At 39.2% G+C, this 23,649-nt stretch overlaps 14 protein-coding genes across 14 annotated transcripts; 9 read left to right on the plus strand and 5 right to left on the minus strand. All coding sequences in view use genetic code 12, as the record gives it.

Annotated features, from left to right (window-relative positions):
- Window positions 1-15: 15 nt before the first annotated feature.
- Window positions 16-1,314, plus strand: OPI1 (transcriptional regulator opi1; the record flags this gene model as incomplete). Its single annotated transcript, XM_006688063.2, has 1 exon — window positions 16-1,314. One exon carries the CDS (start codon window positions 16-18, stop codon window positions 1,312-1,314), a length of 1,299 nt encoding a protein of 432 aa, XP_006688126.1.
- Window positions 1,315-2,192: 878 nt separating this feature from the next.
- Window positions 2,193-4,577, plus strand: PSN45_000664 (uncharacterized protein; the record flags this gene model as incomplete). The annotated part of the gene is made up of 1 exon (XM_006688064.1): window positions 2,193-4,577. One exon carries the CDS (start codon window positions 2,193-2,195, stop codon window positions 4,575-4,577), a length of 2,385 nt encoding a protein of 794 aa, XP_006688127.1.
- A 616-nt stretch (window positions 4,578-5,193) lies between these two features.
- Window positions 5,194-6,203, plus strand: PSN45_000665 (uncharacterized protein; the record flags this gene model as incomplete). The annotated part of the gene is made up of 2 exons (XM_006688065.2): window positions 5,194-6,010; window positions 6,184-6,203. 2 exons carry the CDS (start codon window positions 5,194-5,196, stop codon window positions 6,201-6,203), a joined length of 837 nt encoding a protein of 278 aa, XP_006688128.2.
- A 618-nt stretch (window positions 6,204-6,821) lies between these two features.
- On the minus strand, window positions 6,822-7,910 carry RML2 (mitochondrial 54S ribosomal protein uL2m; the record flags this gene model as incomplete). Its single annotated transcript, XM_006688830.1, has 1 exon — window positions 6,822-7,910. The coding sequence occupies one exon, from the start codon at window positions 7,908-7,910 to the stop codon at window positions 6,822-6,824; it is 1,089 nt and encodes a 362-aa protein (XP_006688893.1).
- Window positions 7,911-8,161: 251 nt separating this feature from the next.
- On the plus strand, window positions 8,162-8,782 carry ATP5 (ATP synthase F0 subcomplex subunit OSCP atp5; the record flags this gene model as incomplete). Its single annotated transcript, XM_006688066.2, has 1 exon — window positions 8,162-8,782. One exon carries the CDS (start codon window positions 8,162-8,164, stop codon window positions 8,780-8,782), a length of 621 nt encoding a protein of 206 aa, XP_006688129.1.
- A 146-nt stretch (window positions 8,783-8,928) lies between these two features.
- PSN45_000668 (uncharacterized protein) lies at window positions 8,929-10,425 on the plus strand (the record flags this gene model as incomplete). The annotated part of the gene is made up of 1 exon (XM_006688068.2): window positions 8,929-10,425. The coding sequence occupies one exon, from the start codon at window positions 8,929-8,931 to the stop codon at window positions 10,423-10,425; it is 1,497 nt and encodes a 498-aa protein (XP_006688131.2).
- An 82-nt stretch (window positions 10,426-10,507) lies between these two features.
- DOT5 (thioredoxin peroxidase dot5) lies at window positions 10,508-11,113 on the minus strand (the record flags this gene model as incomplete). Its single annotated transcript, XM_006688069.1, has 1 exon — window positions 10,508-11,113. One exon carries the CDS (start codon window positions 11,111-11,113, stop codon window positions 10,508-10,510), a length of 606 nt encoding a protein of 201 aa, XP_006688132.1.
- A 269-nt stretch (window positions 11,114-11,382) lies between these two features.
- On the plus strand, window positions 11,383-13,077 carry PSN45_000670 (uncharacterized protein; the record flags this gene model as incomplete). Its single annotated transcript, XM_006688070.2, has 1 exon — window positions 11,383-13,077. The coding sequence occupies one exon, from the start codon at window positions 11,383-11,385 to the stop codon at window positions 13,075-13,077; it is 1,695 nt and encodes a 564-aa protein (XP_006688133.2).
- A 48-nt stretch (window positions 13,078-13,125) lies between these two features.
- On the minus strand, window positions 13,126-14,432 carry PSN45_000671 (uncharacterized protein; the record flags this gene model as incomplete). Its single annotated transcript, XM_066157500.1, has 2 exons — window positions 13,126-13,918; window positions 14,356-14,432. The coding sequence occupies 2 exons, from the start codon at window positions 14,430-14,432 to the stop codon at window positions 13,126-13,128; spliced, it is 870 nt and encodes a 289-aa protein (XP_066013597.1).
- Window positions 14,433-15,219: 787 nt separating this feature from the next.
- SPT23 (SPT3 Dosage dependent suppressor of Ty-induced promoter mutations-like protein) lies at window positions 15,220-18,546 on the plus strand (the record flags this gene model as incomplete). The annotated part of the gene is made up of 1 exon (XM_006688071.2): window positions 15,220-18,546. One exon carries the CDS (start codon window positions 15,220-15,222, stop codon window positions 18,544-18,546), a length of 3,327 nt encoding a protein of 1,108 aa, XP_006688134.1.
- Window positions 18,547-18,721: 175 nt separating this feature from the next.
- HEM4 (uroporphyrinogen-III synthase) lies at window positions 18,722-19,333 on the plus strand (the record flags this gene model as incomplete). Its single annotated transcript, XM_006688072.1, has 1 exon — window positions 18,722-19,333. The coding sequence occupies one exon, from the start codon at window positions 18,722-18,724 to the stop codon at window positions 19,331-19,333; it is 612 nt and encodes a 203-aa protein (XP_006688135.1).
- A 100-nt stretch (window positions 19,334-19,433) lies between these two features.
- Window positions 19,434-21,446, minus strand: ACS1 (acetyl-CoA synthetase; the record flags this gene model as incomplete). The annotated part of the gene is made up of 1 exon (XM_006688073.1): window positions 19,434-21,446. The coding sequence occupies one exon, from the start codon at window positions 21,444-21,446 to the stop codon at window positions 19,434-19,436; it is 2,013 nt and encodes a 670-aa protein (XP_006688136.1).
- Window positions 21,447-22,365: 919 nt separating this feature from the next.
- PSN45_000675 (uncharacterized protein) lies at window positions 22,366-22,962 on the plus strand (the record flags this gene model as incomplete). The annotated part of the gene is made up of 1 exon (XM_006688832.1): window positions 22,366-22,962. One exon carries the CDS (start codon window positions 22,366-22,368, stop codon window positions 22,960-22,962), a length of 597 nt encoding a protein of 198 aa, XP_006688895.1.
- A 98-nt stretch (window positions 22,963-23,060) lies between these two features.
- HTZ1 (histone H2A.Z) lies at window positions 23,061-23,459 on the minus strand (the record flags this gene model as incomplete). Its single annotated transcript, XM_006688074.2, has 1 exon — window positions 23,061-23,459. One exon carries the CDS (start codon window positions 23,457-23,459, stop codon window positions 23,061-23,063), a length of 399 nt encoding a protein of 132 aa, XP_006688137.1.
- Window positions 23,460-23,649: the final 190 nt, after the last annotated feature.

Here is a 23,649-nt window from a genome sequence, read left to right on the forward strand (position 1 = left end):
TATAACATAATCTTGATGATGACCGACAGTGCTAAACGAAACTTGAGTAATACCACTGCGAGCGACTCCCCTCCAAGCTATTCTGAATCGAATGCTGTTTCTTCTCATCAGGCGTCATATGCTACTCAATCTGCATACCCATACGCTGGTTACACAAGTGAGACATTCCAAGGGAAAGAGTCAGAGTCTTATGTTTTACCTCCCCTTGAAACACCCAATGCTGGTCTGCCATTGGTGGTATCTCCAGCAGCAGTGAATGATGACTTGGTGGCAGCTGAGGCTTTGACTAGATTGACTGCTACACCTCCTCCCATGAATCATATATCAACCCCCATGTCCAACCTATCTATCGATGAGGGCCAACTGAGTAATTCAAATGAACTTAAACACCCTTTGATTGCTAAAGTGAGTCGGGTGACTCAGCATCCAATTGTTAGAGATGCATTTAAGTACTACGAAGACTCCAAGAGAAACTATCCCCATTTCAATTATGCCGCTGGAATCGTTGAAAGAGCAGCCATTCCAATGGTTAATAGAATAGAACTCAATTTGAATAGCCGTCATCGTCACAATTTGGAAAAACCTATCAAAAAGAAGAAAAGAAAGTTGAATAGGACCGACCGGAAGGAAACTAAAAAACGTCTACAATTCTGTTTACACCTTTTGAGACTTGCTAATGATCAGATAACTAACCAAGTGACGTTCTTCCAATCTAAATTGGCCGATAGAGAAGTCAGAAGAGAACAACCAGAAGTGAATGATGAAAAGCTGCAATTTGAGAAAGATGATGACAATGTGAATGTGGATTCAAAGTCAATTCAACAAACTCCGACAAGGCAACAATCTCCTACGAGTGAAGGAGAGAAGAATGAACCAAACCAAGTGGCTCAGGAAACGAACACAGAAATTATAGCTATTGTGAAGAAGATTATTCACGTGATTTCAAATTTCAAAGCTAGTAATTTGAACACTGATAATTCATCTGGTGATTCAACCGAATTGCGTTCGACTATTAGAGATATTATATTGAAATTGCCTTCTCAGTTACAGCAATCAGCGACCCCAGGGTCAAATACCCAACAAACAAACGACAAAATCTTTGTGTTTGCCAAAGAATCCTTAGATATGATTAGCAGGTTAACTAATGTGTTTGATGATCAACTAAAGAAAGCTGAAACATGGATTGGGGCTGACGACAATGCTTCAACCCCAGCCCAGCCAAATGGATCGGAGACTGGATCCGACTTCGGTTCCTCAACTCAAAGTCCTACTCCTAATTATACCTATAATGGGGACAATAAGATCCAAAGCTGAGCGTGATACTCGTCTGGCCTATTGTATTTTATAGCTAATGAATTTACGAATATTACTCTAATTTGTTGTAATAATCTGTAATGCAGGGGAGATCAGATGGTTAGATTATGCCAACAGCGTTAGTTTTCTATGTTTTTCTTTCATAGATTTGAAGCCCCCATTTCAGGTAGAGATTTGGAGCCTCTGATGGTGTCAGTACGCTTAACTGTAAAGAAGCCTAACCGAAGGATTTCTACTCTTTAGCGCTTTAAGGCAAATTTTGAAGGGTTTTTCTACACAGCGCGAATTTAATTTGTCACAGTCCTCATATTTTTGTGCAATATACCCATACCATTAAGATAGCCCATGTCATATAGAAGGGCGGGTATAGCTACCAAACTAATTTGTGATCAAACTATTGGGCCCTTGACAGTGAAATCACTTATTCGGCAACTGGAAAAGGAAAGTACTAGCAATAAAATATGCCTAGGCAGGAAGGGGGCTTTGTAGAGATAGATAGCATTTGTTACTCACCTGCCACAGCCAAAAGTTTTGGGGAAAGAGTACGTTCAGCATGCCACTACTTACAAATACTGATTCTGGCAAAAGGTTAAAAACTCCACTCTTGACTGCAATCTAGCCCCTAATGTTATCTCGTTGAGGAAACTTATTTGAGTTCCTATTTAGGTTATATAATTATATTTCCTAAATAGGAAATTTTAGGGGAAGGAAAATTGCAGCAATAGGGAAAGAACATAATTTGTTTACTGAATGCAGTAATTCATCAATATGACTACTACGAATAGTAATTTCCATGATATTGAATGTATAGGAAACTTATAAATATGATTGAACCAGCTAGTTTGCCATAATTTTCCTAACTAACGTACTTTTGTGAAATGACCCTTTGTTTATCTAAAGACGACTTACACCAGGTAAGAGCTTGCTGGAACAATGTTCAAGCCAACAACAAATACCACAAAGATCAGTTCATCACTAGATTGTTCTCCAACTTATTGGCTGCCAACTCCAGTTTGAAATCTTTTTTCAGCAACGATCTTATAGTAAGAGAACACAGTTTATTATTCAATGACTTATTAAATTATTCAGTTCTCTACTTGGATAACGTTGAGAGATTGAATCAGTTTTTGAACCTGTTCTTAAAGACAAACAATGATGTTGTCAGAACCATCGACTACTTGGAGCCAATGGGAACCGCCTTAGTCCAGACATTTAGACAATGGCTTGGAAAGGGGATTTTCAATGATAAGATGGAACAATTATGGGTTCAAATTTACATTCACTTGGCCAACATTATTTTGGTATTTTCCGATGATTCTGATGCTTCTAGTGTTGGATCTGAATCTGAAGTAGAGTCTGAATCCGAATCTGTTGAAGAAATCCCTGCTTTGAACATTGCCAGAAACAGAGAACCAAAGCAACAAGAAGACGTTTATACTCCAATGACTCCGGTTAGTCCAATCCTTCAACAGGTTGAAGAAGAAGAGGAAGACATTGATGCTGAGCACCAAGATGAATACTCGGGAAGACCAATTGATTTATCTAAGAAGCCATCCATTCAGATCAACCTTAGATCTAATGATAAATACAGAGGATTCAGAAGAAATGACTCTAGTGTGGTTGAAATTGAACCAGTATTACCAGCTAGATCTCCAATGAGACAAGCACCAAAAGCAGCACCTACACCAGCATTGTCAGCTAAGTTCAATAACTTGAAATCAAAAATGGTCTACGATTCTGATGAAGAAGAAGAAGAAAAGGGATTCGGATTCGACCCTAGAAAGTCTAACAAGAAAAGAAGTGTATTCCAAGAAACAATGGAACAAACACCACCACCTCCAATCGAAAAAGACTTCCATCCTGTCGAAGAAGTTGAGGAATATGACCTCGACGAAAAGCCAAGTGATTTGGATATTACTTTGCAACCAATTGTGGAAACTAGTGACAATGACCACTTTAATGATAACTCATCTTCCATCTACAATAGTGACAACAGTGAACCATCATCTCAAGAAAACACTTTATCATTACACTCCCACTATTCTCACGGTACTGAGGAAACAGAACCAATGTCTTTGCAAAAGGTGGAATTGACCTCCATGAACAGTAACGAATATCGGTCTGACACTTCGGTTGAGAATGCTAGAGTTTTCTCCAAGACGTATGACTCTAGGCAAACTTCGATTAGTTCAGTTGAACCAGAATTTATGGCTTCAATTAATGCACCAAAGTCATCTACTAGATTTAGCTCTAGGTCTTGTATGTCTCAAACTGACTTGAGCCTTCAAAAATCTATTCAACTGAGTCAAAGAGCTTCGTTGGGTTTTATGAGATCGAGTTTTATCTTGAAGAAAGAGGTTGAGGAATTAGGTTTCAACCAGCCAGAAAATGTATTTGCCAAACCTCCAACTATTCCTGCTGCTTTGAGCTCGACTACTTCTCTCCCACAAAAGACAATTGAAACTCCAATTTCTACAGTTACGAAGGCACCTTTGGGTTCTTCTAGCGATGATGAATCTTATGACTTGTTGAACACCTTCATGCCAATAACCAAGAGCTCCAAGGCTCAACTCAAAAACAAGAAGTTTACTTCTTCTTGTACGAACTTGAGCTCAACTCAACCAAGATCTCACCCACATTTGGCTAGACACTCCAGGTCAGTCTCTAACTTGAACAGTGCTAGGCACAACAACTATGATCCTTTACAATGTACTGAAACCACCGCTGTCATCAGAGGTCATAATTCTGATAATACTAAGGGCAAAGTCAAGAGATCTTTCACAGACAAGTTGAGGTCATTATTTGGAGCCAGTCATAAACCTCAAAAGTCAGAGCAAAGAACGATCTCGAGTCCAATTGAAACCACATACTCAACCAACTCAACCGTTCCTGCCAAGTCAAGATCAAGCATGTCTTCTGTTCCAGGATCCAGCTTCAGTAAAGTATCAAGAATTTCCACCAATACATCTGTTGATCAAACTAGAAGTGAAAGGGAAAGCCTTGATAAGTTTAGTGAATCTATTTCCAGCGCTCCAAAAAAGTCTTTCAGTAGAAGGCATAGCAGAATGTCAAGTGTAACTGACTTACGTTCTATCAACACAGTGGAAAGCAGTGAATCTACTTCAGGTTTCTCATTCTTTGACAGAAAAAGCTCCACCAGTTCTCGTTATACCACAAGAGGTGAACGTAAGAAGAACAAGTACAATGTGACTAAAACTCCTTACGATGTCTTCTCTCACAACAAGTTGGTGTTCAGTAACTAGTCTTCTAATACCATGTTTATATCTTAATGCAAAATAATGTAATTAGTCCGGATCTTCAGTGCAAGTTTCCCTGTAAGAGTCGCGATCCAGTTGACTCATTATTAGAGTTTGCGTCTGGTACTTCTTTTTTTTATTAAACAACTTTACCAGTATGACTTCTTCATACCCTGATGCCGAGTCAATAGAGTTACAGAACATCAATACCCATAAACAAGTAAATCAAGTATCTCGTGGCTCCCGGGAACTGACGAGGACTGAAGATCAAATTGAAGGGACTGATAGAGATGAGATCAAATATCCAGAAGGAGGATGGAGGGCCTATCTGGTTGTCTTTGGTTCCTTTTGTGGATGTTGTACTTGCTTAGGTTTGGTTAATTCCATTGGATCTGTTCAAGCTTATGTTTCCTCTCATCAGTTGGCTAATCTAAGTGCCCTTTCTATCTCGTGGATATTCTCCATTTATTTATCTTTGGCATACGCTTTAGGAGTTGTAATTGGACCCATATTTGACTATAGGGGCAGTCAGATCATATTGGTGATATCAACAGCCTTTATATTTGCAGGGTTAATGGGTGCAGCCAATAGTACGCAAATTTACCAATTTATATTGAGCTTTATGAGTCTTGGTATTGGGAATGGGATTGGGTTAACACCCCTTGTCAGCGTCATTAACCACTGGTTTTTAAGAAAGAGAGGGCTCATCACGGGATTGGTTACTTGTGGAGGTTCTGTCGGAGGTTTAACATTCCCATTACTCTTGAGATATGCGTTTGCAAAGTATGGGTACGTGTGGGCCATGAGAATTCTTGCTTTTATGGCCACTGGATGTATGTTGATATCGATAGTCTTCTGTAAAGAGCGGATTCGTCGACCCAAACAAGAAAGGTCAATTAGTTGTTTGTCCAGAAGAGGGATTGACTTCCAACAGATATACCAAAGGGCTGTAGCTATCGCCAGAAGACACAACCAAAAGAGCTTCTGGTTGACAATTGCAGCTTCCTTTTGTACTGAATTGAGTTTGGTATTAACAGTTACTTATTTCGTGGTTTACGCTATGGCACAGGGAGTTTCAGAATCGACTGGTTATTTGCTCTTAACAATATGGAATGCTACAAGTATAGGGGGTAGAATCTTGCCTGGATTTGCATCTGATTTCATGGGAAAGTTTAATGTGCATATATTGATGCTTTTGGGCTTGAATCTTTGCTTTTTTGTCATCTGGTATGGTTACGGCCATAGCCTAAAAGTCCTATTCGTTTTTGCTGGGATTGGTGGGTTTTTCCTGGGGCTGATTTTGGGAATGATCCCAACATGTTTGGCCCTGATAACCAAAGTTTCCGAGTTTGGTGAAAGATACGGAATACTTAATTTCTGTTTAAGTTTTGGGAATTTGGTGGGGGTGCCTATTGGTGCAGCAATTATCAGAGAGGGAAGTATATCTGACTATGATCACTTTGTCCTTCTAGTAGCATCTTTATGTTTAGTAGGCATGATTCTTTTTATTCTTGCACGTGCTACGATAGTTGGTTTCCGGTTGAATGTAAAGGTTTGAAATTCGAAATTTTAAGCTTTTGGGTTTGTGGTTGCAAAATCTTTTAAAAAACAGATTGCGACACAGACAAGTAATACTTCTTATTTTTACTGAAAATGCCATTATCGTCCCTGGTTAATGGCCGTTTGCAACGACTCGAAGAATTAGCCAACGAAACTTCTTTGTTTAACGGTTATTCGCTGAGTGAATCACTAGATTGTGATGTTTACAATCAATCGGTGGAAGAACCCGTTTTGCACCAAGGAACTGGGGCAAGAACCTTTTTTAACTGCTTATTCTACAGGGGCTTCGTCCTGGAAGCCCAACCATTGTTGCCCGTGCACAGAAATATTAGTCCATGTGCCGTTCCTGTTCCTTCGATTTACGGAACATATCTTAGAATGTTGCCCAACATCTTCTGGTCCTATCTTTTGAGCGAAAACATTAGAAATCTGATTAGGAATAACCAGAGATTAGTGTTACTTGGTGTTTTCTTTGTACTCGTGATCGTTACAATTGTATTGTACTCGACAGACCAGCTTGTTAGAGTGGGATTAATTTTTAAGGGTATCTTTTGTTTTATCATTAGCATTACCCTTCACCCAGAAAGCCAATGGGCAAGAGTTTGTTATGTATGAGCGGTCAATTTGACTGGTTTTATTATGCCTTTTGGATAGTGTTTGAATAGTATATATACATGAATTCTATTTATATCAAGCTCTTCTATCTCTCACCTTAAACCTGTTGACATTCTTGAACTTTCTTGTTTTTGCAAACTTCTTAAGACCCCACATGGATTGGGAAACCTTATTGGACTTGGATTTACCTCTACCACCACCATGAGGATGGTCAACTGCATTCATGGCCACCCCTCTAACCATTGGTCTAAATCCTCTCCGACGAGATCTACCAGCTTTACCCCATTGAATAGCCAGGTGCTCCTTATTGGAAACAGTTCCTAAAGTGGCATGGCAATCGAGGTTCACATAACGATGTTCACCCGATGCCAACCTAACCACTGCTTTGTTCATTTCCGGATGCTTAGATAACAATCTGGCAAAAGTACCGGCAGATTTGACCATCTGACCTCTGCCTCCTGGATGCAATCCAATATTGTGAATAATACTACCGACTGGTAGCATTTTTAAAGGCAAACAGTTACCTCTTTGAATAATTCTAGCATTCAAAAGAGCTTCATCAATTTCACCATTATTGGTTTGTTTCATTTCATTGATGAAATCTTCTGGAATTCCAGCCCTGAAAGATTCAACTTGATCACCAGCTCTCAAACCGGAGGATGCTAAAATGTAAGATAGTTGACCACTGGTATTATGTTTGAGTAGGGCAATATGACCAGACCTATTAGGATCATATTCTATTCTCACCACTGTTTGACTTCCAGGGATTAATCTGTGACTGTCCACCAATCTGATTCTTCTCTTATGTCCACCACCTCTTCCTCTTACGGTTATTTTACCTCTATGGTTTCTACCAGCAGTATTCTTCTTTGGTACCGTCAATTCTTTTAATGGTCTTCCCTTGTATAAATGATCGTGAATAGGTTTCTTGAAGTTGGTGGAACCAGGCAATTCATGTCCTCTTCCGTAGGTTTTCAATTTCACTTGAGCCATGATCAATTTCCTTTGTCTCTTATAAATCTCGTCTCTCTTTTCCAATTCAGTCATGTCGAGATCAGATTTGTCTGCGATTACCGTTCCTGGAATAGGGACGGTAGATTGGAATCTGGTCAAACATGCCCTCACTGGTTGAGCCAACCTGAGGCTTGCTCTCCAAGGGATCATATTGCTAAGGCTTTGTTTAAGTAAAAAAGATTTCGATGTAAATGCCTTTAAACCAAAGTGAGCTGAAAAATTTGGTGTGCGACAAATGAAGTATCGATGGACTGAAGTTTACTGGGGATACGCGTAAGTCTCAGCAGCCAATGAATTTTCAGAAAAACTGCTAGTCTCAATACCCGAATTTTTCATCAACAATTGGGATTTAAAATACTCATAGTTTCTTTCTGAGAGATCATAATTTCACACATAGTATAATGATTGGATCTAGAGTTTTCTTGCGTTCTATGGCTACCGCCACTAAGTCCGTCAAACCACCTATTCAATTGTTCGGTGTTGATGGCACTTACGCCAATGCATTGTACAGCGCTTCTGCTCAAGATTCATCCATTGACAAGACTTTCCAAGCTTTGACTAGAATCAATGAGTTGGTTACCCAAGACCCTAAAGTTAGCGGATACTTGACCAATCCAGCTTTAAGTAAAGAAGACAGAGCTATTGTTATTGACACCATTGCATCCAACTTGAAGTTAGAAAAGCCAATTGTGAATTTCTTGACTGTCTTGTCAGACAACAACAGGTTAGGCGAATTCTCTTCTATCTATCAGAAATTCGGCTTATTGAATGATGCTCATAATGGTCTTGTTGAAGCTAAAATCACCTCCGCCAAGGCTTTGGATTCTAAGATCTTAAAAAGATTACAAACTGCAATTAGCAAGTCTTCATTTGTTGGAGAAGGCAAGACTTTGAAAGTTTCCAACGATGTTAACCCAGAAATCTTGGGTGGTTTAGTTGTGGAAGTCGGTGACAGAACTGTCGACTTGTCTATTTCTTCTAAGGTTGCCAGATTAAACAACGCTTTAGGTGAATCCTTATAGATAGCTTATGAATTTTATGTATCGTTTAGAATTCTATTGAAACAATAAAAAGATATTCAGGTATTCATTGCCGAGACATTCCGCTACCCACAAGGACCTTAAAACAAGTTTAGCTTTATAGCCATTATATCACCATTACCTTACAGATGGAAACTGCTCAACTCGTTGCGAAAATTCCAGGCGAATATATGACGGCATTTAGAGCATTTAGATTGGTGGTTCTATTAGCCACCATCTTGTTTAACGGGTTCATATACCTTTATCCTGACCTTTTGAATAAGTCAGATCAGTGTAAATGGCACGAATTTGATGAATCTTCCAAAATCAAGCCAAAGAATCCTGTCCTCAATAATCTTCCAACACAAGTATTAGAAAAGTTACTACTCACATTTCCTTCTCTTCAAGATAATGACAAGTGGTTCAACAACTCTACTCATTCTAGTGATGGATACATTAAAGATATACATATGTTGACCTTTGGAGATCCTCAAATCAATGGAAATTGGCCAAGTACTCCGTATATCAAGAGATTTGATAACTACGGCAATGATTACTATTTGGGCCACATCTACAATGTGATGCAAAGAAGATTACAGCCTAGTCATGTTGCAGTCATGGGAGATTTGTTTTCTTCTCAGTGGATCTTAGATAGCGAGTTCTACAATCGTACTTTAAGGTTCGTTGAGAGACTTTTCCCCAGGAGTTTGGAGTATAAGAAAACTGTAATTGACACTCATAGCAAGCACGAAAACTATGATTGGAGGGGCTGGTTGGACCAAGAAGTTATGATGTTGGCTCAATCGAGGTTCAGTTCAAGAGTATACAATGATGTTTATGATTGGGTTTACGAAAATCACAAATACCCAAATCATCATGAGCCCCTTTTCATCAATCTCACAGGCAACCACGATATTGGATATAGTGGAGATGCCACTTGGCAGCATATGGCCCGGTTCCATCATTTGTTTGGACAAAACAATTATGTTATTTATTATAACTTGAATAGTCAAGAACAGTGGAGATTGGTGGTATTAGACTCCTTGACTTTAGAGGGTCCTGCATTACAAGAAGAGTTTGTTAACTACACTTGGCAATTCCTTGATGGCTTGGAGGAGACGAATAAAAGATTTAACGGATCAACTATTCTTTTAACTCACATTCCTTTCTATAAGGAAGCTGGGTTATGCAAGGATGGACCCGAGCATATCTATTACGAGAACTATGAACCTGAACCTTATAAAAATGGGAAGCTACGCTCCCAAAACCACTTATCATATGACACAAGTCAAAAGGTATTGGATATAGTTTTCCCTAACCCAGATCAAGGTGGTATTATTTTGACCGGACATGATCATTATGGGTGTGATGACTGGTATAACTACGATGGTTCTCAATGGATAGCCTCTAAGCAATTGAATCAAACGACTAGAAAATCTGTAAGAGAGATTGTTGTTCAATCCATGATGGGAGACTTTGACGGTCAAACTGGCTTGGTGTCAGGTCACTACGATTATAATGCCCAATCGTGGGAGTTTGAGTTCTCCTACTGTTCATTTGTTGTACAACACTGGTGGTGGGCGGCAAAGGCTCTTACTGTCGTTACAATATTGTTGCAGTCTGTGGGACTTTTATTCCATATATGATTTAACTTTTAGGATAAGAAATGACTAAAACAAACATCATTCTTCAAGCATTTTTATGAATATAACATCTATATTTTTCCAATTAAGCTTTCAAAGCTTGTATGTCTTCCAAGGCACCGTTGAAACTATCCTCTGGACTGATTTGAATCTTCTTGATTTTCAAGACCCCGTCTTCAAAGATCCAGTGTGATCTCTTAATCCCCGTAGGTTCTTTTTTGGCACCTAAGGGACCAATAAGCTCCTTATTTGGGTCAGACAATAAGTGGTATTCCAATCCCTGTTTGACGATGAAATTCTTCTGTGATTTAGGTAAATCAGCACTCAACCCAAAAACTGTAGTATCTAATTCAATCAACTCTTTATGATTTTTTTGGAAACCGCAAACTTGTCTGGTACAGCCTGGAGTCAGGGCCTTTGGATAGGCAAAGATAACCACGTACTTGGTTTTCTTACTGGCCTCAACTAAATTGATCTCGTTATCATCTTCATCTAATAAGGTCAAGTCTGGGATTCTATCACCAACTTGAATTTCGGCCATCTTGGATTTGGTTTCGATTTTAGTTACTTTCTTTGCAGGCTTGGTGACTTTAGACTTTCTAGATCCGAGAACTTTGTCCTTAGATTCGTCAATTGATTGAGGTATGCTGTTTTTATTAGCGTTCCTTGTTGAACGACGCAATTCTACCATTGATATTTTTCCACATTTCCAAATGATGCGTGATTTACGCCAATTGAGGTGCCACCACTTTTGGTAACAAAGCGTCTTAGAGGACGAGAATCGAAGATTGGACGGTATACAAGCTTCTTAAATTTATAAATGGCGGATCATGTGATCTGTTACTTCTAGGATGTGGACTGCTCTGAACGATGTTCTGTTGCCTAAATCTGGGGAATGGCTTTGCAATTGATGCGAATATTTTTTTTCATCATCTTACGGGGCTGAATACAAACCATACCATGAATAGAATATTTCGAAGAAATAAAAGAAGAACACAAAGTATTCCTGGTAATGAGATTTCTCAAGAGGAACTGTTGCTGACTCGACATATACCTCGGAGATTGAGCATGCCTCTGTCTGATGTTCTTGCATCTCATGAGAATGAGCAGATTCCCAATATCCCATTTGTTCTGAGCGATGAATACGAGCTCTCCTCAGCTACTTCAATCGCCCTTTCCGAAAGTGATACTTTGAATGAAGACAGATCTCAACGGTTAGATCTACAGGAAACTTTCAATGATAATTTTGATCATTATCTCCCGTTTGTATTGAGGAGACTTCGATTGAGGTCATTGAATGAAACTGCTCAACCTTCTCCTGATGTTCAAGATATGGTTGATTACGATGATCAGCCCACAATTAACGAGGAGGATATATATGGGACTCGGGAAAACGAGGTCCTGATCTTGGGGGTCAATCCTTCTAGTTTGAATCTTAAACGAAGGTTCATTATTGCAGAGGAATTCATTAAGGGTACCACATATGTATTTCCCAGTGAGGACAGTTTTGCAAGGTTTAAAGAGCTTCGTTCCGCTCATAAGAAGAATCGCAAAGGTTCTGTAACCTTGTTTGATAAGGTAGGAAATCCAAAGATTGTTGCAACTGGCAGCAGATCTAAAGACGACGAAGCAGGGGAAATTGTAGATCCTAGAAACCATATCATCCCTTTGGATCAAAAGCTTAAAGGTGTCGGGCTTCCGCTCTTTAAGGTTCTGGTGCCATACTTTTCCAACTTTAAGAAGAATGCTCCGTATATGGTTTTTCACAAATATAAGGAACTTCCAAGTCCTCCAAATTTTGATGAAAATGGAGATCTAATAGATAACGAGTTTGAAACATTTCAGTTTTGTACTGTTTATACCAAACGATATCAAGAGGTGAAAAGGTACTTGTTTGAATTCAACTGTGAGGAGCCATTCAAAGTGGTAGCCTTCCAACATTGTCTTAAACCTTTTGTTGATTTCAATTATAAGAATACCAGATTTAGAGTAATTGGGACTCCAGTGGTTAGCACATATGCCTCCGTTTACAACCCTAATTTGAAGTTATTAATCGTGGATTCGAGTAAACCCTCATTGTGTGATCTGATTATCAATAAAAAGCCCGGTTTCGAAATCTCTTCATTCATGAAGAAAAAGAATAAAAGTAAGAAAGAAGATCAACAAGAGGATTATAGCATGCTTGCACCAGAAGAGTACCCAAATCCGTATCCTGACCCAGGTAATCCATTACTTCGGGATGAATTTTCACTACTTTATGGTGGATTAGGGTATTCGAATAATAGAGAATACATCCCGGATGAGCTACCACCTTTCGGTGAGTTCAAGGATTGCTTGGCTTACAAAATTAAAATGAGTTTGATTCCTAAAAAGTATTCTGAGGTGGGTAGAGTAGAAGTTTATCAGGTCAACCGAAATCATGAATTTTATCCTGATAACCCAAATGATAATTATAATACGAATTCTACTAAGTCCGTTACCTTAGATAATTTGGTAATCAATTGTATTTTGATGACCTTGAGGGAAACTTCAGTCAGATCGACAGCCAGACCATCCTCGCAATCTGTGTTACTTGCTTCGAGAATTGGCGGGTATAGACAGAGTGCACCGGGTTTGGGTGCCGCATCATTTGGAGATTTTACACTCTTGTCATAGCTAAGCGATAATGAGATTTTTGCAGTAATAAATATGCTACGGTATTTACTAGTATCTCTCTGGAGATCTGGATCTATCTCTTCTTGGAGATCTAGAGGGAGATCTGGAGTATCTTCCTCTATCATTGTATTCACCTTGTGGTTGCTGCTCGCCATGGGACTCTCTTGGTTCTGCTGATTCTCCATCATGAGGTTCGCTATATCTAGGCTCTCTTTCTCTTCCTTCTCTTCCTTCTCTTCCTTCTCTTCCTTCTCTTCCTTCTCTTCCTTCTCTTCCTTCTCTCCCTTCTCTTCCTTCTTCACGAGAAGGCCTTGATCTGTAGCCATCCTCATATCCACCTCTGCCGTAGCCTCTTCCATATCCACCTCTACCATAGCCACCTTCATAGCCATCGTATCTACCGTAACCACCCCTCCCATAGCCACCTCTGCCGTAACCACCTTCGTAGCCACCTCTACCATAGCCACTTTCGTAGCCACCTCTTCCGTAACCACCTTCGTAGCCACCTTCGTAGCCTCTTCCACCTTCGTAGCCACCTCTTCCATAACCACCTCTACCGTAACCACCTTCATAGCCACCTTCATAGCCACCTCTTCCATAGCCACCACCTCTATAACCTCTGTAACCTCCTCTACCTCTAAATGACGCTCTTCTTACTGAATAAGGATCAGACTTGGCCATTTGCACCACTAATCCATCTTTCAAAGAATAAGGTAAGTGCTGGCCATTTAATTCTAAAGCCTTTTCGCTGTCTTCCAAGCTTTTGTATTCCACAAATGCATATTTTTCACCGTCGTCAGTTCTTGGAGGAGGGATGTCTAATCTGACTAATTCACCATATCTAGGAAATGTTAGTTTGGAACGTTTGAAATAAACAATGGAATTTGGGATTATTTTATCATCTAGAGGTAGAGGGAACAGGAGTAAGGGGTGAGAAGGAAAGGAGGTATGTAGGGAAGGAGGAAAGGAGGAAAGGAGGTAGGGGAAAGGAGGAACAAAAGGGGGGAATAAAGGAAAGGAATAAACAAGGAATGAATGAATCAAGGAATTAAAACAGTGGCCAGAAAGCAGGATGGATCATCTGTGGACCAACAGAATCAAGATAATCAAATGATGAGCAACCAAAAGGAGAACCAACTGAGGAATAAAAAAGGGTTTGTGATGAATAATACCGACCAACCAATGTGAGTCAGTCAGCCGTGGCAACGACTTGACATGTTTCAAATTGGAAGGCCAAGATTCCTAAGCAATAAGCAAGTTAATCAAAATGATACATACTTTTCAAAGTCTGGAGCCAAGTCTGTGGCTTTGGATTCTCTGATAAACCCTGTGACATACAACGTGTTCTTCGGCATAGTTGATGAGGAAAAAACAATTTTGTCTCGAGAGTTAGAAGGTTCGAATTTACATGACATTCTCAGGCTCGCACACGACCCCAATTTGGTGAACATAGGATTTGAACATCTTGTGGTACACACACGCTGATTCTTATTGTACCTGTATATTGCGGCCCAACAATTTGGTTTCTTTTACTCAACTTTTTAGTAGGGGGACGCTGCAGCAGAGAGTGGTCCTAAATTGGTACCAGCTCCCGCAACATATCTCCCCCGCTAAGCCTACTTTTCAAATGCTTCTTTCTCCCCCTAAACACGTCTCCAGGCCAATTTGTTCAATGGGAACTCGCCATCGCTAACCGATCCCCACGCCACTTGTCCGATTTTCGTCTATTTCTCTAAAACTTATTGGCTGCCTATATGCTTTTAGTAATGGCTGCAACTCACACAAACCCAAGTCAACCTGTAGAACTCTAGAAATGCCCTTCTTTCACTCACAAGAACCTCCTATTTAGATCTCATATTTATAAAACCATAACAACGGTTATGTAAATCCTAATTACACATGACCAATTTGTTTATTTTGTGCTTTTGTTGATCAGGCCCCTTCAGTGAGTGATTTCGGGCGCCCAAAAACTATCATAAATTTTTTTCTTTCATGAGCACTAATTTGGATTGTGAATATAATTACTTGTAACTTATTTTTTTAACTTCATCGAATATTTGTATTTACATTCCTTGAAGATAGCAGGTGTCTATACTGTTCCTTTGTTTGAGCACACTTGATCAGATACAAACAAAAGATATAATGGCTTTTAGTTTTGCCGATGATTCTTTGCTTAACAGCAAGTTTTTTGAAGGTGATATCTCCTCCAGCAATAACGTTAACCAAAGTGACGATATCCTTGATGAGTTTCTCGATCAACGAGTCTATGATAATGTGGGCCTTTCCCCTGATAAGCTGGAGTTTTTTGAGTTTTATGAAAACTCCCCAAGCGTGATTGCTGTTCATCAAGGTCAGGGAACAGTTTCTAACCACAATTATAACGAAAGTTTAAGTCCTATGAATGAGGGAGATGGTGGTGAAGTGCACTCGGTGCTAAGCAATGTTTCCAGCCATGTCAATGTTGAACATTTAAACCATTTGTCCGAGACTAACTCGACCCCCAATCTTAATTCCCACACTAACAATAATAATAACAGCTTCTTTGACCTGCTAAACCCCAGTCCGTCAATGTCCACCGGCCTCTCCTCAGATAATGGAGATATGAGCCAGTATGAATTATTACGTAACCAAGTTTCCAAGTTGAAGTTTGGTAAGTACGAGATGAAAGTTACACCCGACTCCATTGAACCCACAGTAGATTTATTGGACTTTTCACCAGAAGCCATGTCTAAGCTCCCATACTCATTGTCCTTATTGGGCTTACCTGATTATTCAAGAGTAGAAACGCAGATCAAAATCAATTTCAACATGAATCCTCCTCCCCCACAAAACCTTTTACACATTCCACAAGATTTAGTGTCAAAGAATAAGTTTTGTCTTTCTGATGAATTGTCTTCATTGAGTCCTATCATATTAAAGAATTTGTTGTACCTTGATTGTTTCGTATTGACATCTGATATGACCAAGTCCTGTAATGTGTGTCCAAAGTGTATCAAGAGAGAACAAAAGAGAGCTTCAAGAAGAAGATTAGGTATTGACGATGCCCCAGAGTTACCTCGGATCTCTCCACATGGTATTGTGAAGAACAATCCTAGTGCATGGTTGGATGATAAAATGCTTAAGAAGGCTATCATGTTCAACTGTAAAGAAATCGTATCTTTCCCTGCTCCAAATTCTTTGAACAACAACAAAGCTCTAGAGTTGAGCGCAAGAATAATCTGTTACTGCAGGCATCATCAAGAAAGTGAAGGTTTTAAGTTGTTGTTTGTGGTTAGAAATTATGAAGGTGATGTTCTCGCTAAGCTGGTGAGTTCTAATATCATGATTATGGATAGAAAGAAACCTATGTCAGGTGGCATAAGTCATCGTTCTTCTTCAAGCATAACTGGATATGCCAATGAATCTAGTTCTTCTTTTACAAAGCCCTTGACTCAAAAGAATCCGACTTCTCCTGGTATCAAGAGTGAACCTCGTACTGATGAAGATTTGAAACACCCAATATCTCCAAACTCAATTGATGAATCCTCAGATCTAACCACTAATGAATCCGAAAGGAACTTGAAACGTAAGAAATTATCCATTGATGATTCTAATAACTCCACCAATCCTATGTACAACGGATCCGTTAATGGATTCAGCCCTGTTTCCAATAGTGACACAAATACCTCCATCAATAATCACCAATTGAACAAGAATGTTTACCAAAGAACTCCCTCCAGAATTCCAGACAACATAAATTCCAACCTTACAACCTTACCCACCATCTTGAGAATAATTCCTGCAGAGGGTCCAATAAGAGGAGGAATTGAAGTCACCTTGTTAGGATTCAATTTCAACTCCAATTTGGGTGTGAAATTCGGTGCTAACCTGGCTTTGGCTACCCATTGTTGGTCTGAAACAACTATTGTTACTTATTTACCTCCGGCAGCGCAACCAGGGCAAGTGTTAGTCTCATTTGAAAACCATGAAAACTTGTTGACTAATCAACAACAACAAATATTCACTTACACAGATGACACAGACAAACAATTAATTGAGCTTGCGTTGCAGATTGTTGGGCTCAAAATGAACGGTAAATTGGAAGACGCCAAAAATATTGCAAAGAGAATTGTTGGAAATGATAACTCTAATAATATTAGCAGCTCGAACAGCAATGTCAACTCTGCTGGTATTAGTCCTAGTGTCACGAATAATTCTGGCGCTCTTGAGTGGTACAACAATGCTCAAGGTATTGTGGAGAAGCTTACCCAAATGAACTACTCAACAGAAGAGATTCTAGTCAACTTTTTGAAGTTGGTCGAATTGCCCAATTGTCCTATCATCATACCTAATTGGCAATTGGCTAATAACGAAGGTCAAACCTTATTGCATTTGTCAACTCTCAAGAATTATACAATGTTGGTCAAATTCTTGACCAATCATGGCTGTAAGATTGACTTGCAAGATAATCAAGGGTTGACGCCTTTGTTCTATGCTAGTATCAATGGTCAAAGAGAATTAATAGACTTATTCATCAACTGCAAGGCTAATCCTCACTTGAGATTATCTAATGATAAGACTATCAAGGATTATTGTGATTTGAACGTCATGGATATGTTCTCAGATATTGAGAACGGTATGGAAGATGGAAGTAGTATAAATGAGGGGTTACAGAAGTCTTACAGCATGGACTCATTGAACTCAATGTTTGAGATGAAAGGATTACATGTCAGCAAAATGGTGCCTGAAAGATTAGAAGATGACTCGGAGTTTGCTGATTCGGAATACAGTGGTGATTGCGATGTTAGTGATTACAATGATGATGTTAGTAATTACGATGATGATATCAGTGAAGTCAATGATGATTTGGGCATTCAAGCTAGTAATTCCAACATACCCACAATTTCTTACATCGTGGAACTGGAGAGCGAGGACGCCAAAACTATAAAAGACGGCACTTCTGAAGGTAATGATACAGACAGACCACCAAGTCCTGAACCTTCTTCTGGTGCTGGTGGTATTTGGCAGAAGGTCAAGAATGTATTCAACAATTCTGATGATGACTTGCCAAATTACGACGACTTATTCCCTTTCGGCCCATCAGTTGGTCCTTTCAGACCAAAGTCCACTATTGAAAGACTATTAAACAATCAACAAGACAAGGAGATAGAAGTGCAACAGGAATCATCCCTGACTTCCATCAAAGAAGCTGAAATTGAAACTAAAGAGGACTTGTCTGACTCTTCAGAAGATATGATAATATCTTACATCAATCATCCAAGGAAAACGGTAGAGAATGATAAGATGTTGATATTTTTCTGGGTTCCAGTATTGTTGATAATTGTGTCATTGTTTATTTCGGTTTCTGTTATTGGTTACGAATTTGAACCAATTGACAACTTTAAGCAACTCATCAGGGAAGGTTTAGGAAATTTAATGGTTGGTAATGAGAGAATTAAAAGAGTATTTAGTGATAGTGTGAGGAGGTAATTCTTCGCAGTATATAATTTAATGAAATATTTTCTTTTATTTCTCAGCTCATTAAATGAGAGTGTACCTTCTTAAAAATGAAAATAGTCCTGTGGATTATTATCGGGAGGTGTTATCTCGACTGTATGAACCTGTATTCATCCCTTTACTAACCCATACTTTATTTATTGAACCAATGACTAATTTCCTAAAAGAGCAAATGCAAAAATACAAAGTCATCATTATCACTAGTCAGAGAGCAGTAGAGTGCTTGCAGCAATGTATCGAATCAAAAGACATAGAAGAGCATCTTAGAGACCAAATACTCGATATTCCTGTTTATACCATTGGTCCTAGCACCCATGAATACTTAACAAACATAGGTTTCAGGAATATCATAGGAAAAGAGTCTGGAAATGGTCATAAACTAAGTAATTTAATCTTGAATGAAGTCAAGGATGAACCAATAATATATTTTACTGGAGAAATCAGAAAGGATATTATACCGAATAATATGATAAACAATGGCAAGAACTTTTCAGAGTTCCCTGTTTATGCCACAAGGGAATGTGCCGATGTTGATGCAATTCAAGGCCTTAGAGAAGAGAGTAGTTGGGTCATTTTCTTCAGTAGCCAGGGAACACAAAATATCGTTAATCATATAAAGAACAAGAACTACAAGGTAGGAGTCATTGGTCCTACCACCAACGAATACTTGATTCAAAATGGTATTACAGCAGACTTGGTTTGTGAAGCACCTACAGCAGATTCGCTTTTGAGACAAATTGACCAATATGAGAAAAACTAATAGTAATCTGGGGAAATCAATTCATAGAACAACTTTAATAAATATAATAAATATAATAAATAAATTGCAATAAATACAACAACTACTGAAGTAAAATACTTTATTTCTTAGCAGACTTGACAACATTGATAATTTGTTCAACCACTCCTGGGTTGGATAAAGTAGAAATATCACCTAATTGATCTTCTTCTCCTGCTAAGACTTTTCTCAAAATTCTTCTCATGATCTTTCCAGACCTAGTCTTTGGCAAATCATCAACTAATAAAATCAACTTGGGAGCTGCGAATGGGCCAATTTCTTTTCTGACAGTCAAAATCAATTCTTTCTTAACAGCTTCAACGTCGTCAACTTTAACAGTTGATTTCAATGAAACATAAGCAGCAACAGCTTGACCAGTCAAGTCATCAGCATAACCAACTACTGCAGATTCTCCCACCAATTCATGTTCGATCAAAGCAGCCTCAATTTCAGCAGTTGACAATCTATGGCCACTAACATTGACCACATCATCAACTCTACCTAAGATCCAGTAGAATCCATCCTTGTCTCTAGCAGCACCATCTCCACTGAAATAGTGATTAGGGTAAGGCTTCAAATAAGTATCAATATATCTACTATAGTCATTGAAAATTCCTCTGGTGATCGAAGGCCATGCATTTTTGATTGCCAAAACTCCTTCCACATCATTTTCATTCAATTCATGACCATTAACAGGATCTAAGATCTTAGGTACAATACCAAAGAATGGCAATGAACAAGAACCGGGCTTAGTAGGAGTGACACCAGCCAAGGGACACATCAAGTGAGATCCTGACTCGGTTTGCCAGTAGGTATCAACAATGTGGGCCTTTCCTCTACCAACATTATCGTTATACCAATGCCAAACTTCAGCAGCAATTGGTTCACCAACAGATCCCAAGACTCTTAAGCTATCCAATTTGTAATTTTCAATGTACTTGGTACCAGCTCTCTTCAATAACCTCAATGCAGTAGGAGCCACATAGAAAATATTGACCTTGTACTTGTCAACGATATCCCAGTATCTTGAATAGTTCGGATAAGCTGGTGTACCCTCGAACACCACAGTTGTAGCACCATTCAATAATGGACCATACACAACATAGGAATGACCAGTAATCCAACCGACATCACCAGCGGTGAAAACAATGTCAGACTCATGTACATCAAAGACGTACTTGGTTGTTAACATTGCACCCAACAAGTAACCAGCCGTATTGTGCTGAACACCTTTTGGTTTTCCAGTGGAACCTGAAGTGTACAATAGGAACAATGGGTCTTCACTATCAACAGGAACTGGTGGGAAATAAGGACCATATTTGTCCATCTCATTGTGCCACCACAAATCTCTTCCTTCAAAAAACGGGACATGAGAGTTTCCGGTTCTCTTGAAAACCAAAACATTGGTAACATCAGGGCACTGCTTTAATGCATCGTCAACAATCTTCTTGGTTTCAATAGTCTTACCTCCTCTTTTGGATTCATCAGCAGTAACAACAATCTTGGAATTGGCATCCAAGATTCTGTCCTTCAAAGAGGATGAACTAAAACCAGCAAACACCACCGAGTGGATAGCACCAATTCTGACGATTGCCAACAAGGTAACAATGGCTTCAGGAATCATAGGCAAGTAAACTGCAACAGAATCACCCTTTTTAACACCCAATTTGGTCAAGCATTGGGCCATTTTGGAAACATCTTTCAACAATTCCCCGTAGGTGATGATCCTTCCTTGATCAGGTTCATCACCTTCATAAATAATCGCCGGTTTGTTGGGGTTTTTAAAAGCCCATCTGTCAACCGTGTTATAAGATGCATTCAATTTACCGTTAATGAACCAAGAAGGAATATCACCGTGTTTGAAATCATTTTCAGTAGATACAGGATACCTAGCAAGGTCAAAGGGCCTCTCCCAATCCAAAAACTTCAGACCCATTTTACCAAAGAAAGAAGAAGGGTCCTCAACTGATTCTTTGTACAAGGTTTGATACTCTTCAAAAGAAGCCAAATTGGGCTTTTCAGTAGACCTCTCCTTAAACCCATCGGGGGGCAATTGCATTTTTTCGTGGTCAAGAGTGACGTGAGACTCAACCATGATCAATCAATTAGCCAGTTGTTTGTATGACAAGAAGACGTCAATATAAGTATCACTAGATAATTGTACGTGCGGATGATGAGTACAAGACAACTAAGCAAAATATAATAAAACAAAAGGTGGTGTGATTGCGGACGCTCCCTATTTATAATGATGCTCGGAGTTTTGGCAAAACCATCAACCCCACAAAATCTGCGACGATATTTGTTGCGGCCACGCTGCAAATGCCTGGTAAAAAATGTTGAGTTTGCATATTCGGTTGTCTTGGTTTTATTTTTTGGGTCAGGAGTTAAGGATACTTTTGAATGACTAGGAGTGAATTGTATGAGCCAATAAATTTGTCTTTTTATCGATTCCTGCCACCTCCTAGTATGTGGTCAACGGTCAAAAGTATAAGGGGGCTCTGGTATTTCCCCAGATGACTTAGAAATGGCAAGTTACTCCGCAAAAAACCTGTAGGTGTTCGTATTCACAGGTGTTACTTCGTCTAAGATAAAAATGACAAAAGTAGCAGAAAACGTAAAAGTGGCAAAAATTGGAGATTTTCAGTTTAAGCCCAACCGATTCTCCTATATCACCACCTAAAAATACAGAAGCTAGGACTGATGCAGTTGGTAAACGGCTTTGGTTGAATAAATCCGATCCATTTACTCGTCTACGAATTGCAACTAAGTATTGTAGGTGGCTACTTATCAAATTGCCGCCGGTCCACAAAATGTTTTTTAAACGCTTACTTTAAGTTTATATATTACTACACACATCAAGGTACGGAGTTACGTAGTTCCAGCTGTATGATAACACTTGATGTTAGTGTCTAACGAATGGAACAAAGAACGATAAAAGGTCGTGCATAGCCAGTCGCTTACCCGAGCACAAATCATTCACAAAATGGAAATCTCATTCTGGCGGTGTCATATATATGAGCGGAGTAATAACGCTAAAACTTACAAGCCTTTTAATTCGGACGATATCCAAGCCGGTTGCCAATGCCATAAAGTTCCAATCACGGCAATCGCCATTCTTGAAGACCAACTTCGTCCGGTTTGGTCAATTCATCAACAAAATTGATATGAAACTTCGTAACAACTCAAATGTCAAAGTTAGACCCTTAAATGATAATAAGGCCATCGAGTTGGGTAGTAACTTTCTTAGTGAGTTGTTTGTGTTCAGCATTGCGGCGGGACTTATTATATATGAGTCGGTAAAGCCCAAGAAACTGGTGTCCCAACCAGTGGAGATACCTCCAAAGGCAGAAGGAGCTACAGGTAGTATAAATAAAAGCACTTCCAAGGCGGATCCCAAGCCCCAAGAACCACAGAAATCAAAGGTTAAAGACACTAAAGTTGATGATGAGACTAACTCCAAGTGGATTGGAAAAGTTGAAGAGCTCCAAACAACGGTGAGTACGTTGGCACAAGAAGTGAGTCAGTTAAAGAGTCAGAACTCAACTATCCTTGAGGAGTTAAAGCAATTGAAACCTGTAAATAGCACTATTAGTCATGTAAATAAGCAATAGATCAAAATAGACCAAGTAACAAAGGAGTACTTCAAGATTCGTTTAGGGAGTCAAAACAACATATATATTATTCTACACTAGTGTTACAAATTAGCCAATCATTTCTTTTGCTTCTTTTCAACCTTCAATAACAAGGCCTTGTTGATATGTGGCAAAACACCACCGAAAGCAATTGTGGCCTTGATCAAGTTGTCTAATTCTTCATCTCCTCTGATGGCCAATTGTAAGTGTCTAGGGGTGATTCTCTTAACCTTCAAATCTTTAGCAGCATTACCAGCCAACTCCAAGACTTCGGCAGTTAAATATTCCAAGACAGCAGTTAAGTAGATAGCAGACTTGGATCCTACTCTAATTTTGTTTTGGGCGGTTCTCTTCAAATATCTCTTGACTCTACCCACTGGGAATTGCAAACCAGCTCTGGCGGAATGGGAAGTGGTATTCTTAGCGGCCTCAGAGGATTTACCTTTTCCTCCATGTACTTTACCTTTACCAGACATTTATCAAATTATCCTTTTCTTCTTAGTTGTTCAAAAACAAATTGCTTAAATAAACGAAGCAGAAAAAGATGTTAGTTATAAACTTTTGTTTTGTTTGTTTTGATTTTTGGGGCCTTTATAAAACAACAACTGAGTGGGAGACCGATCGGTCCGCGCACTAACATAAACACTCCAAAGCTGAGTTACCCGC

Source organism: Yamadazyma tenuis, chromosome 1, assembly GCF_029203305.1.
Source record: "Yamadazyma tenuis chromosome 1, complete sequence".
Classification (NCBI taxonomy): Eukaryota; Fungi; Ascomycota; class Pichiomycetes; order Serinales; family Debaryomycetaceae; genus Yamadazyma; species Yamadazyma tenuis.